This window comes from Antechinus flavipes, chromosome 2, assembly GCF_016432865.1.
Source record: "Antechinus flavipes isolate AdamAnt ecotype Samford, QLD, Australia chromosome 2, AdamAnt_v2, whole genome shotgun sequence".
NCBI lineage: Eukaryota > Metazoa > Chordata > Mammalia > Dasyuromorphia > Dasyuridae > Antechinus > Antechinus flavipes.
In genome coordinates this window covers 522109431-522123120 of record NC_067399.1, presented here as the reverse complement: position 1 = coordinate 522123120, position 13690 = coordinate 522109431, and the positions used below count along the sequence as shown (strand labels likewise).

General features: G+C 38.1%; 1 protein-coding gene across 1 annotated transcript in view; it reads left to right on the top strand.

The window, feature by feature from the left end:
• The window catches only part of HDC (histidine decarboxylase), a 30622-nt gene extending 17253 nt beyond the window's left edge, over positions 1-13369 (top strand). The window contains exons 8-12 of the mRNA XM_051980621.1: positions 521-683; positions 772-862; positions 6118-6216; positions 11372-11473; positions 12483-13369. Of these exons, the coding sequence (XP_051836581.1) occupies positions 521-683; positions 772-862; positions 6118-6216; positions 11372-11473; positions 12483-13232 (1205 nt within the window). The 3' untranslated portion in view covers positions 13233-13369. The remainder of the gene's footprint in view (positions 1-520; positions 684-771; positions 863-6117; positions 6217-11371; positions 11474-12482) is intronic.
• The last annotated feature ends 321 nt before the right edge of the window (positions 13370-13690 follow it).

The following is a 13690-nucleotide window of genomic DNA, read 5'->3' as shown; positions in this document are numbered from 1 at the left end:
TGTCCCATCTGCCCTACTTCCATCCCTTATCCTTTTGTTGTTGTTGTTTTGTTTTGTTTCAGACCCAAATTGAAAATGCCTTATGCCATAGATCTATGTTTGGGCTCCACTTTGCATTTGGACCACAATCAAATTTCAATCAAGTCCAAACTTCAGAGGAGAAAAATTCTTAAACTCCTCTATGAAATCAGGATTCTGATGATTTCCAAGATCCCAACTCTAAATCCATGATCCTATTACCTTCTGCCCTAGTGAATTAAAGAAATCAAATACTCAAATTTCTTTTGAGTACAGTCCTAGAACAGGACAAAATATTACTGTTTTCTTTACTCTCATCATAGGTGATTTCATTACTGTCATGGTGTGAACCCTGAGATGTGTGCTTCTTTTAAATTCAAATGATTGCACTGAAATTAAGAATAGATAGATATGGACAGACTCAAAATTGCATTATCCATCATTATGCATGATAACTTATTTCAAGAATTCTTGGATTCATGCAGATTTTTTGCTTTTACAGGTGCTAGAGAAGGCCTGTGGCTCCATGTTGATGCTGCATATGCAGGAACTGCTTTCCTTTGCCCTGAATTCCGGGTGTTTTTGAAGGGTATTGAGTATGCTGATTCGTTTACTTTCAATCCTTCCAAGTGGATGATGGTTCACTTTGACTGTACTGGTTTTTGGTGAGTGCAGCTGCCAAGTCACACATGCAGCAGCATCATCTACCTCTGAAGAGGCTTCAGCCAGCAATGTCCATTTTACTACCCACAGGGTCAAAGACAAGTTCAAGTTGCAGCAGACCTTCAATGTGAATCCCGTCTACCTCAGACATGCCAATTCTGGAGCAGCCACAGACTTTATGGTGAGAATTATAGAGCCCCAATCCAGCTCACAAGACCTTAGGTCCTATATTTAGATAATGTTTTTGGACACTCACTCATTCATTCACATATATTTGCCCACACTAAGCTTACTTTTTAAATAATCATTTATACAGGCTTCTAATTTGATCTACTGTAATCAGCAAACTGGGAACTTTTTCAATGTGTAACCTTCTTCCATATCGTGGATATATTTATTTTAAAATATGAAAATTAGTCCTGCTTTTTAAAAAAACTTTTTACATCTTAATCTAGAGAAGTATTTATCTCTGTACCCCTCATTAAAAAGCATTCCCTTTAATCCCACAATGACTCAATTTGAAAAAAAAATTGTCTTTTCTGAAGAATCTTATTAAGGGTTTTCAAGTCTAAATAAATTAAATCAATAAGTTCTTTTTTAACTAAACATGAACCGTATCCCTAGACCCAATATGCCACCTCTGTGTTAAAGCAGCTAAGTAATATGATGAGTGGAACACTGGACCTAAATTCAGTAAATTAATTAAGATTTATAAATGCCTACTATGTGTCAGCCACTGTGCTAAGTTCTGGGAGTACAAATAAGGGAAAGAAATGCAATCTGTTTCTAAAAGGAACTTACAATCTGATAGAGGAAGATAGTATACAAAAGGGAGGTGAAAAGAAGATGATGTTGATGGGATTGAAATTAAGCAGATCAACCTATGGAAAATGAAGTCTGCTGGAAAATCCTGAGCCCTTCATAAAGAGAAAATTTAGGAAGAATTTATTGTTCTGCTTTTTGCCTTCCACTCAGAAAGGAGAGGCAAGTGAAAGTGCTTAGGAGGCTTTAGCATTGAGCATCAAAGCTGAATACACAGAATCAGAAATATCTGAAGCTCAGTTTTGCCTAAGACACCTAATGAGTTGTTTGATTCTTGTCAACCTCTGTGGGCCTGTTTCCTCTGCTGGGAAATCAATGATGACTTCCAAGATCCCAACTTAGTCTATGAATCCTATGTCCTTCTGCTCTAGTGAATTAAAGAAATTGGGCACTTAGGCTGCTTTCTTGGATGATAGTCTTCTTGCCAGATCAGGGCAAGATCCTGTTGTTTTCTTTACCTCTCATCACAGATGCTTTCATTACTGTTTTGGCCTGAGTCCTGAGTTATGTGCTCCTTTTTAATTCAGATGGTTGAACTGAGAGTAAAAATAGATAGATATGGAAAGACTCAGAATAGCATCATATATCAATGGTCTCATGAGTTGACTTCTCTGTGACCTCTGAGAAATATTATTACCCTAAGATTGGCACTGAGCATTCTGACATCAAAGACAATCCCACTACTCCTAATGGAACTATGGAGCAGGGTTGTAGTGAATTAGCAGGGCAGTAGTGAATTTGAGGCACCATCGCTGAGGCTGTGAGGGGACAGTTTGTACCTGTAAAAAAGGGTCATAGGCCAACAATCTTTGCTATAGCAAAGGTCCTTCTTCCATATCATGGATATATTTATTTTAAAATATGACGTTATACTTGCCCCAGAACTAGTGTTGATTTTTTAAAAGAAGAGCTAGACTTGGGATAGCCAATGACCTTTGATATAAAAGTGCTCGTGGTTCACAAGGGGTATAGAAAACTCTGTAATAACCCAAATCAAAAAAGAGCTAGCTAGACTTGGGGATAGCCTTCTCAACCCCTCCATGCTCCAGGCTCCAAGATTTGTTTGTAGAACCAGTCTGTTGAATCAACCATCCTGTTAAATCCTGTTGAGTTAATTTCAGATTTTAAAAAACCAAATTTATCATGATGGGCACAGTTCTAACTAGCAATATTGGTGCCAAGGGTAGGCAACTTGAAATAACACATAGGGAAAACAACACTGCTCATACCCTTTGATCAGCTTTGTAGTTCATATCAGGACAATATAAAAAGTAATTGAAACAAATACAGCTGATCAGGAGAGGAAATTCAGGGCCCTGACTCATGGTAGGGAATTGGAGCCCATTATTCCTGGTTCTGTGTTGAGATATACCTCAGGCAGAAGCATATTTAGGATTTTTTTTTTAAACTCACAAACAAAAATAGTTATATGCACAATGGAACTCAGAGGTCATTTAGTCTAACCCCCTCATCTAATAGATGAGAAGATTTAGGAACATAGAACATCATTGACTTACTGGAGGTATTGCATAGCTAGAATTTGAACTCAGATTCTCTGTCTCCAGATCAATTGCCTATCTTTTTCCTTGTACCATGCTCCTGGCCAGTGGTTCTCAAAATGTGATCCAGGGAATCCTGAAGGTCTCTGAAACCCTTTCAGAAGTTCTACAAATTCAAAATTAGTTTTTATTTCTAATATGATGAATACAACCCACATAAACAAAAACTTTTTGGAATGATTCTCAATAATTTTTTAATAATACAAAGATACTGAGAGCAAACATTTGAGAACCCCTAATCTAGACCAACAGAGGGGAAGGGGTTGAGGAAGTCCAGTCATCTGGTTCAGTGCCAAAGTCCCTAGCTGCCCTATTTTAATTATAAATCTGGCTTTGTAACTTATCATGGTAGGAACTAGGGAGATTGCCCTTTATCAGGGAACAGTGTAGGGTCAGATCAGAGAGAAACTTACCTGGTAGACATCCACTGAGAGAAGGAAACTACCTTTTAGTAACTTCTATCTTAAATAATTTTTCTTGTTATCTAAATGTTAGTTAGAGGGGCATCATGTAGCATTGGATAGTCTGGAGACCTAAGCTTACTCATATATTGGCTGTGTGATCCTGAGCAGACCAGGGAATTCTCCACAATTACAATGCAGAGTAGGTACCAATATATATTTAAGAAAAAGGGAGTTTCTTCCTTGGAAATTCCCTATGCCAGTTAAATTACAAGTATGGTCCTCTCAAACTAGGTGCTAACTTTATTAGTTTCCATTCTACAAAAAGACTGAAGGTGATAGATCTAAATATACACTTAACACACTTGCAAATTACACTCTTTAAAAAAATTTTTTATTTTAGTGTCTTGGGATAAGTTTCACTTGACCTGCTCCAGTTACAGTCTGGTGCTCTTGGGAGCTAAGCACATTTTGAAGAAAGCAAAGTCAACATCCTTTATATTTATATTAAAATGAAAGCAGCATAGCAAACTATAACCATTTGGAAATTGAATGTTCTTATTATCACTGTACAAACGGAATTTTGGAGTCAACTTGACTTGTAGGAAAAGCTAGTCTTTTTATTTACTCTCATTCTCTGTCTCCCTCTGCTGGGCTGCCTTTGAAAAGAGAATTTATGGTATCTGAATTTTACTTAGAAAAACCAATATAGACTGCCCTTGATAAGAACATTTTAAACCAAAATAGAGATGTCACATACATATGCCTGTTAGGAAACAAAGAACAGGGACAGAGATGAGGAAACTAGGATAGGATTGGGTAAGTATATTTGCAGACTTCTAGTGTTATTTGATAGGACAGTCAAAAGTCCGCTATTGGAAATAAGGAGCATCATTAGTGATGGTGGATAAGATGATTGCTAATTGTGGAGGTGGGGAGAAAGGGAGATGTTTCCTGTGAACATGATTCACCTATGGCTATTTTGTTATTTATCAAAGGATCTGCAAATGTTTTTTGCCTTTGGCTAATTTCAAAGTTCTTAGGGATGGTTTCACATTATTTCCTTGGCTAGACCTCTTAGGTTAGAGGGATTGATTATCCTTGAACTTTCAGCTATATTGATTTTGACAATTACAAGGACAATTTACTGTGTTATTAGTAAATTCTAAAACAAATCACTAAACCACAGAGGGGTAAAGTCCTAAGAATCTGAAAGCCTTAAGAAAAGTTAACTTGAGGCCAACAAAAGGCCAAAAAGAAAATCAAGCAGCTTGTGGTGTTGTTCAGTCACATTCAGACTCATCTTGAGTATTGGGTTTTCTTGGCAGAGATTGAAATGTTTCACTATTTCTTTCTCTGGTGTGTTCCCATTTTATAAATGAGGAAATAAAGTAAATAAGGCTTGCCCAGGTCACAAAGCTAGGAGGTGTCTAAGACTGTATTGGAACTCAGATTTTTCCTTATTCCAGGCCAGTGCTCTGTCCACTGTATGTAGCTGCTCAGTCAGTATTTATTAAGCACCGATCATGTTCCAAGCACTGTTCTAGGTGCAAAGATGCAAAGGATACAAAGAAATTATACCATTTGATCTTGTGGAGCATAATTCTTTGATGACTGTCCCAGAAACAGATAAAAGATTGAATGTTATTATTTAACCTTGGAGGCAGCATGGCATAGGGAATGGCCTCCAAATCAGGAGGAGCTACATTCAAGTATCACTTTGGCCACTTGCTAGTTAGGAATCTGTGGCCAAGTGCTCCAGGCAGCTCTCTGAGATTATAAATCACAGAGACCCATTCTGCATTGGTAGAAGGTTTCCTCATCTGTTAAGTTCCCTGTATCAATTAAGTGACAAGTACAATCTCATGTTTGTGGTTTTGTTGTGTTCACTTGTTTTTTTAATCATGTTTGACTCTTCATGACTCCATTTGAGATTTTCTTGGCAAAGGTACTGAAGTGGGTTGCCATTTCCTCTCCAGCATATTTTACAAAAAAAAGGAAACTGGGGCAAACAGGGCTAAGTGACAATCCCAGGATCACATGTGTCTAAGGCCAGATTTGAACTCAGGAAGAGGAGTTTTCCTGACTCCAAGCCCAGCCCTCTGTCCACTATGCCAGCTAGCTGCTCTATTTAATGTAGCTCTATTTAATCTTGTGTTGGTATAGTGCTTTGTACTTTTCAGTGGTATTTCCCCCACATATCCTAGCTTACAAAATAAAATATTAGACTATGACTTTTAAGTTTCACTCCCTGATATTCACCTGTTAAAAGACTTTAGGGACTCTTAGTGGTAAACGAAAGCCTGGCCAACTCAAAAACTAAGAAAATAACAGAACTGGGCCTTATTATTTAAAATTAAATGACATTCAGAGAAGAAGACTCAGTGACCATTTCCACCTTCTTCCTTGGGCCTGACTTGCACTAGCCATAAGGGATTCAGTCCCACAGTCCTCTGGGAGAGGTTGTTTGGTCTCACTTTGTGGATGGATATGCCTCATCCTCCCTGGAGGCAGCAGACTCAGGTGTCATGGTGATGGTGAATGTCCCGAGGAGCAGGGAGAGGGTGGGGGGTGGGGTGGGAACAGGGAACCAGCTGAGGCTGGGCTGTGCCCACCTTTGTTTCTGACCTGTGGACCTGTTCTTTTGTTCTCAGCACTGGCAGATTCCTCTGAGTCGGCGGTTTCGTTCTATCAAGCTCTGGTTTGTGATCCGCTCCTTTGGGGTGAAGAATCTCCAAGCCCACGTCAGACATGTATGTTGGAAAAAATGATGCTATATGTTATATAATTTTCTAACAAGGACGTAAATTAGGTCAACCTGATCAGAAAAACTATGGTAGCTGGAGCAAAGAGCATACTGGAAGATCCTCGACATGTATTTATTCTCTTTCTCTCTTTTTTCTCCTCTTTCCTCTCTCTTGTCTCTCTTTTTTTCCTTTCTTTTCTTCTTGTTTTTGTTTCTCTTTTTTTGTTTCTCTCTGTCTCTCTTAGAAACACAATATTTAAATCAACCACATACCCAACAATTTTATAATTTTTTTTTCAAATTAAACAATGACAAAATTAAAATATAAAATATAAGCTGTTTTCTGCAGTTTAGAAAGTCCAACATTATGGTATAGACAGAGAAATTTCTATATCAGCTTTTATGTCAGAATCTGTGATTTCATGAGATCTCCTTATGAGAGAACTCCAAAGTTAAATCAGTAAGCATTTATTAAGCTCTTACTAAGTGCTAGGCACTGAAAATACAGGTATCAGCAAAAAAGAAAGATAGTCTCTTCCCTTCCATTGGTTGTAGATTCACTCCCTATGGTTTAAAAGTCCCAGGAAGCTAATTGAGTTCAAGAGAGGTTGAGTTCAGGGTCTTGTAATCTATTTCAGAGGGAAGATTCCTGACTCTAAATCCTCTCTCCAGTACATCACATTTTCTCTCATGTTTACTGCTTCTTGTTTGTTTTTCAATACATTAAAAGAGCTAAGATTTCATCCATGCCAATGGTCCTGCCATGGATATAGATTATTGCTTTTCTGTGTCTCAGTAGACAATCTTTATTAGTTGCTATAGCCAACTTTCTTTCTTTCTTTTTTGTTTAATAATAACTAATTATTTTTCAAAATACATACGAAGATAGTTTTCAACATCCACCCTTACAAAACTTAGTGTTCCATATTTTTCTTCTTCTCTCCTCCTCTTCCCCTAGACAGCAAGTAATCCAATATAGGTTAAACATGTACAATTCTTCTAAACATATTTCCACATTTATCATTATAAACAACATTATACAATGAGCCTCTCCAATATTAGATTGGTTTTTGGAAAGCGAACACTAGACTTATATGCAATGATTTTTTCCAACCTTCCAATCCTTTAGAAGTTGAGTTCCACTGACATACTCTTCATTCACCCAGGTTTATTTATGGCAGCATGAAGCATCAGAGTAGGACTTTAGTTTGTTTACATGGTCCTTTAGGTGTTTAGTCTTGTGAAAATTTTTTCTGACTTTTTGTTTTTTCATGTTGATAAACTTTTCAAAGGGCATTGACATTTAGAGAAATGACAGTTGTACTTGGGATTCCAAAAAAAATTGCTGTCTTGTGCATTCCACAGCTAATCAAATTAGGGAAAGCTCAGTACTGAAAATTAAATGAAGCATTCTGTCACTCATATCTCTGGTGAGTGTTATAGATAAATTGGCTCCATATTCAGGGCCAAGTTTCTTGTCACAGACACTCCTGAGGGTTGTTCTCATCCATTCATACCCTTCTATGCCTTATCGACCGCCAAACAAAGTGTACATGGTGTCTGGGTTAGGTTGTTTCAAAAGACAGGGAGTAAAGGTTGGGAGGACTGGGGATAATACAATTAAACCTGTGGTCCTAGGAATCTGAAGGTTAGTTAAGAATACAGGTCATGATTGTTACACAACTCTCCCAGATAGACTTCCCTTCCAGCTCTAGATTTATGGTTCTATGATCTTGTTACTGGTCAAGTCTGAAATAATATTTGTATCCAACAATATTGTTTTCACTTTTGTACAAGATTTTACTGAAAAAGTATCTATTGATAAATGCAAGCAGTTTAGATCTTATTAGTTTAAACTGAAGGATACTTTTCATTTCCTTCTTGCTTCTGTACCATTCCCCCTGCTCCCCCTCCCCCCCCAACAAACAAAACAACTATTATAAACCCTTCAAATGGTAACAGCTGCTAGTTTTTTTTTTTTTTTAATAGATTAGTGATTTAGAATGGCATGGAATGGAATGGAAAATATGGATAAGATATACTCATCAATCTATAGACTTTTTTTTTTTTTTGGTCCTCATTGTAATAATGGTAGATGGGAGGAGAAAGATTGTGTGCAAAGGTCCTTGGTGGCCTGGACCGAGTGGCTGATATGCAGGGTAAGAGGGCAAGTAGGGCAAGTGGTGAGACGGCTAGATGAGAATCAGGAAAGCCTAACTTTTTAGAAACAGTGAAGTATAGCTGGATTTGGATTTGGCAAGTTGTTGTTCAGTCCTTCAATCTTTGTGTCTGACTCTTTGTGACCCCATTGGGGGATTTTTTGGTAAAGATTCTAGATTGGTTTGTTTTTAACTTCTTCAGCTCATCTTACAAATAAGGAAACGGAGATAAACAGTATTAAGTGACTTGCCCAGGGTCAGACAGCTAGTAAGTGATTGAGGCCAGATTTCAACTTGGGGTCCTCCTGACTCCAGGCCTGGCACTCTATTGTCCATACCAAAGCTTCTTAAACTATGGGTAGGGACCCCATCTGGGGTCACATAGCTGAATATAGGGGTTGCAAAAAATTTGGCAACAGTAAAAGATATCAAATATTCCACCAAGATTTAATTCTTTATGTAAAAATAGACAAGCATATCCATCTCACTAGTATACAAATTTGTTTTTGCTTCAATAAATAGTAAAATTATATGTATACCAAAGAATTGGTTCAAAATAAATTTCTTTATGATTTATTATCAGTAAATTTTAATTTGTACACCTATTTTATATATCTACATAACTGGGGTCATGTAAAAATTTCTTATGAGTGGAAATCATTGAAGAAGCCCTACTTTATACCACTTTGCCATCTCTTGGACCTTAATTCAAATCTTTGTTCGGATACTTACTAGCTGTATGATACTAGCCAATTCCTTTAATGACTCAGCCTCAGTTTTCTTGTCCATAAAATGAAAAGGATGGACTCAGTGCTCTTTATAGTCCCTTCCAGCTTCAAATCTGTGATCCTATAATATTGATACCTCAGCTAGAAAATACTGATGTCATATACACCTTGACTAATCTCCCTAAAATGTTGCTCTCATAAAGTCAGTAGCCCTTCAAGTGCTTGCCCCAGACATTCAAGAATTTTCATAAACTGGTCCAGTCTATTTCTTCAATTGTTTCATCTCATCCCTTTTTACTAATGCCATTATGGTTCCCTAGGTAACCCTTTCCCAAAGCCCTCTTTATTGGTGGAGATGAATATTCTGACCTGCATGGTTCCTCCCTTCACACTGATTAGGGCATTCATCTCCACCAATAAGGAGAGAATCATACATCAATGAGCTTTGGGACAGGGGTTGCATCAGAGCAGGCAATGGTTATTTCTATCTCTCTGCCCTTACTCATCATACTGTTTCTCTTACCTAGAATGTCTTCTCTCCATTCTTTTATGGATCCAAATTTTAGCCATCTGTCAGTAATCCAGTTGGAGTTCTACCTTTTTCATTAGCCTTCCCACGATTGTTCAAGCTTCACTGATTTCCCCATCTCTATATTCCTGCTATCCGTAATTAAAATCACACAACTCATTACTTAATTGTTTCAAGCTCCCTTGCTAGATCCATGTCTGCAGGAGTACAAAGACTGGGCTGAAGGCTTATTTTCTAATCTGAACAGGGCAGAATGTGTGTTGGGACTGGTGGAGGAAGAGTCCTCAGTAAATACTTAGTAATAGGTCAACATTTCATTTTTTACTTTGTGTCATTCATTCAGTCAATAAGCATTTATTAAGTACCTACTATTTGCCAGGAATTGTGCTAAATGCAGTGGATATAAAAAAAGGATGGAAGGGAAGGGGAGGAGGGGAAGTAAAGGAGAATAAGGCTCTAACTGAGCCTTACCCCTTCAACTTCAGGATTCTGGTTAAGGCTATTATCTCTCAGCTATACTCAAAGTAAAAGTAGCACTGCTAATCATAATATTTTTATTTCATAGCATTATGAATTTCAAGCTGGAAAAGACCTCAAAACTTACAATCTTGGTATTAACAGAACCCTGAATGATGTGAAGAAATAGAGGCAGAGATAATCTACATAATCAGTGATCTAGTTCAAAGAAAGTTCTGAATTATTTTAAGAGGCACCTTAATGGTTCCTTATCCAAATTTTAAAATGGCTTATGCAGAAAGTTAAGAATGAGGAATAATAATTGTTCTGCCATCACTAGCTAGGAAAAGAAGCAGAGGAACTTAATCTGCATCCTAATTCTACTAGTAACTGTGTGATCTTAAACCATATAACCTCTTCAATTCTGTTTCCTTAAATATTAAATGCCTCAGTCAAAGTCCACCGTTTTTTGTGTTTCATGGACCCCTCTGGAAGTTTGATGAAGCCTCAGGACCCCTTCTCAAAATGTTTTATTATCTATATTCTTAATTGAGAAAGTGCTAAATTTCAGCTAAAGATTAGAGAATGTACAGATAGATAGATACATATAGCAGATAGATATAGATAAGTGGATAGATATTCATGAACTTAAATGGGAAAAATTACTTCTTTATTTTCACTAACCTATAACTAAAATTTAGCATTTTCTTTAAAAGCATTATTCTGAGAAGGGATTCATGGACTTTAGTAGATTGCCAAAGGAGTTCATGACACAAAAAACTGTGAGAACCCCTGTATTAAAGTTTTATACTAAATTCTAGAACTGGAGGACTGAGTCAAAGATGGGTAAAAGTGTTAAATGGAGTATGTTATAGCATAATAGGTAAGAGGACATCTAGCCCATGCATGCATGAAAAAGGCCTAAGAACACATAAAACTGCAATTGTAGTGTCCAAGGAATCAGAAAGAGTATTCTAGATGCAGGGGGTGGCAGAATTTGAAAGGCAAGGGAGAAAGAATAAGAAGTTCTGGAAGAGAAGGGTAATGGTCAAAAGTTATAAAAATAATGGCAGCCTAGTATGCAGTGTTTGGTGGGAAAATTGGTGGGTTTCTAAGCCTGGGAATCAGATGAGTTAAATAGGATTTGAGTAAGATGATATTAATGTATAAGAAAGTGATCAGACTGATTAGTGTCTCCCAAAACAACTGTGTGAAAGTTGATGAAGTGTTTGTTACTTCCCTGAAATGCTTACTTTGTTATTTGTTTTCTCTGTTTGTTTGATATTCCAGGGTACTGAAATGGCCAAATACTTTGAGTCTTTGGTCAGAAATGACCCCCTTTTTGAAATTCCTGCCAAAAGGCACCTTGGCTTGGTGGTGTTTCGCTTAAAGGTAAAGGTATCTTCAGGACTCCCGTTCTGAACAGATATAGTTCCATGTGCCAAAGTGAATACTGAACTTCAGCTTTATATATATATATATATATATAAATATATATATATATATGTATATGTATATATAAACTTAGAGATAATTATAGAGGTCATTTGGTTCAACCTTCACATTTTATAAATTAATTCATTCATCCAATGTAATCAGTAAACAGTTGTTAAGCTCATGCTATGTGCCAGGCTAAGCGTTGTTGATATAAAAAGAGGCAAAAGATAGTTCCTGCTCTCAAAGAGTTTACAGTCTAATAGGGGAGACAATATGCAAAAAAATACAAACAAAGCAACTTATATAAAGAATTAATAGGAAATAATTAAAAGAGGGAAAGTACTGTAACTAAGACATTGTGTTAGGAATGCTTCCTAAATCAAGCCAGAGAAGCTAGGTGGCACAATGGATAGAATGCTGGGTCAGGAGTCAAGAAGACTTATTTTCCTGAGTTCAAATGTAGCCTTAGATAGTTAATATCTGTGTGATCCCAGATAAGTCATTTAGTCCTATTTACCTCAGTTTCCTCATCTGTAAAATGTGCTTGTGAAGGAAATGGCAAACCACTCCAGTATCTTTGCCAAGAAAATCCCAAATGGGGTCACACAAAGAGTTGGACACAATTGAAAAATGACTGAAGAAGCCAGAAAAGTTGGTAGTTGGAATGGAGTGGGGAGAGCATTGGGGAGAGCATTCTAGGGATGAAGGACAGCTGGAGAAAAATGGCTAGAACAGAGAGATGGTGTATCTTTGAGAATATTGGGGCCTACATAAATTAAGTGACTTGCCTTAGGTCATACAGGTAATATTCAAAGAGGATTTGAACCCAGCTCCTCTGCTCCAGAGTTTGTATTCTTTTTACTGTACCATATTACCTTACGGGAGTTACAGAACTGCTAGAGGTGCCTCTGGGAATGTGTTATTCTATTGACATGGGTTTTCTTTTTCTTCATCCACCTTACAGGGTCCTAATTGTCTAACTGAAAGGGTATTAAAAGAACTTGTTAAATCTGGATGCCTTTTCCTCATCCCAGCCATCATCCAGGACAAGTTTATTATCCGCTTCACTGTGACCTCTCAGTTTACCACCAGGGAGGACATCCTGCGAGACTGGAGCCTCATCCGAGATACTGCTACACACATTCTGAGCCAGCACTGCACGTCTCAGCCTACGCCCCAGGATGGGAACGCCATCCCAGGGGCCGGTGGGCTCAGGCCTGTGGTCAACGGCAGGTCCCCTCAAGCCCAGGGGAATCTGGGAGAAGATGCGTCAGGGGAACCACCTCAGTGTGTGGGAGTGCAGCCCCCGAAAAGAGAAGTTAGCCAGCCTCTTGATGATCATGTGTATTCCCTTGACGACTGCTTTTCAGAGGAGGGTCCCGAAATCACTAAGCATAAATTATCCTCCTTCTTGTTCAGCTACTTATCGGTTCAGAATAAGAAGAAGACTGTCCGTTCCCTGAGCTGCAACAGCGTGCCGATGGGGGGAGCTCGAGAGCCCCTGGGTCAGAAGCAAGGGCTGGCGGAGGCCCCTGGGAAGAGTGGGGGCTCTGCGCGGATCAAGCTCTTGTCAAGGTTTCCTGAGGAGATGATGATGCTGAAGAAAAGTGCCTTCAAAAGGCTGATCAAGTTTTACAGCGTCCCCAACTTTCCTGAATGCAGCATCCAGTGTGGGATCCAACTGCCCTGCTGTCCCTTGCAAGCTATCATTTAAGCTAGTCCATTGTGTCAGTCCATTTCAGCCGGCCCGGCAAGGGAAGGAGGGCCATGGTGAGCTTCTGTAGGCAGTCTTCCCAGCTTCTGTGGTTCAGCTTATGGAGAAATAAACATGTGCTTGTCCCTAAAGTAAAACAGTTTCTATTGTGATTTTATTGATTCCCAAAACTGAACTAAGCCCAAGGAAAACTCTCATGTCTAGACTCTTTGGGGTTTCTGTTTCCCTTTCAGAAAATGTGAAGGTGTTTGAGTTTGCACTGTGTAAGAAGCCCAATTACTCCAGAAATGCCTCTTGTTGATTTCCCTCTAGATGTAGGTGTAAATTGGATGAGCCATAGACATCTTAAATTGAACATGTGCAAATAGAACAGATTTTTTTAAAATAATATTTTTTTTCAATTACATGTAAAGATAATTTTTAACATTCACTTTTTAATAAAATTTTGAGTTCCAGAT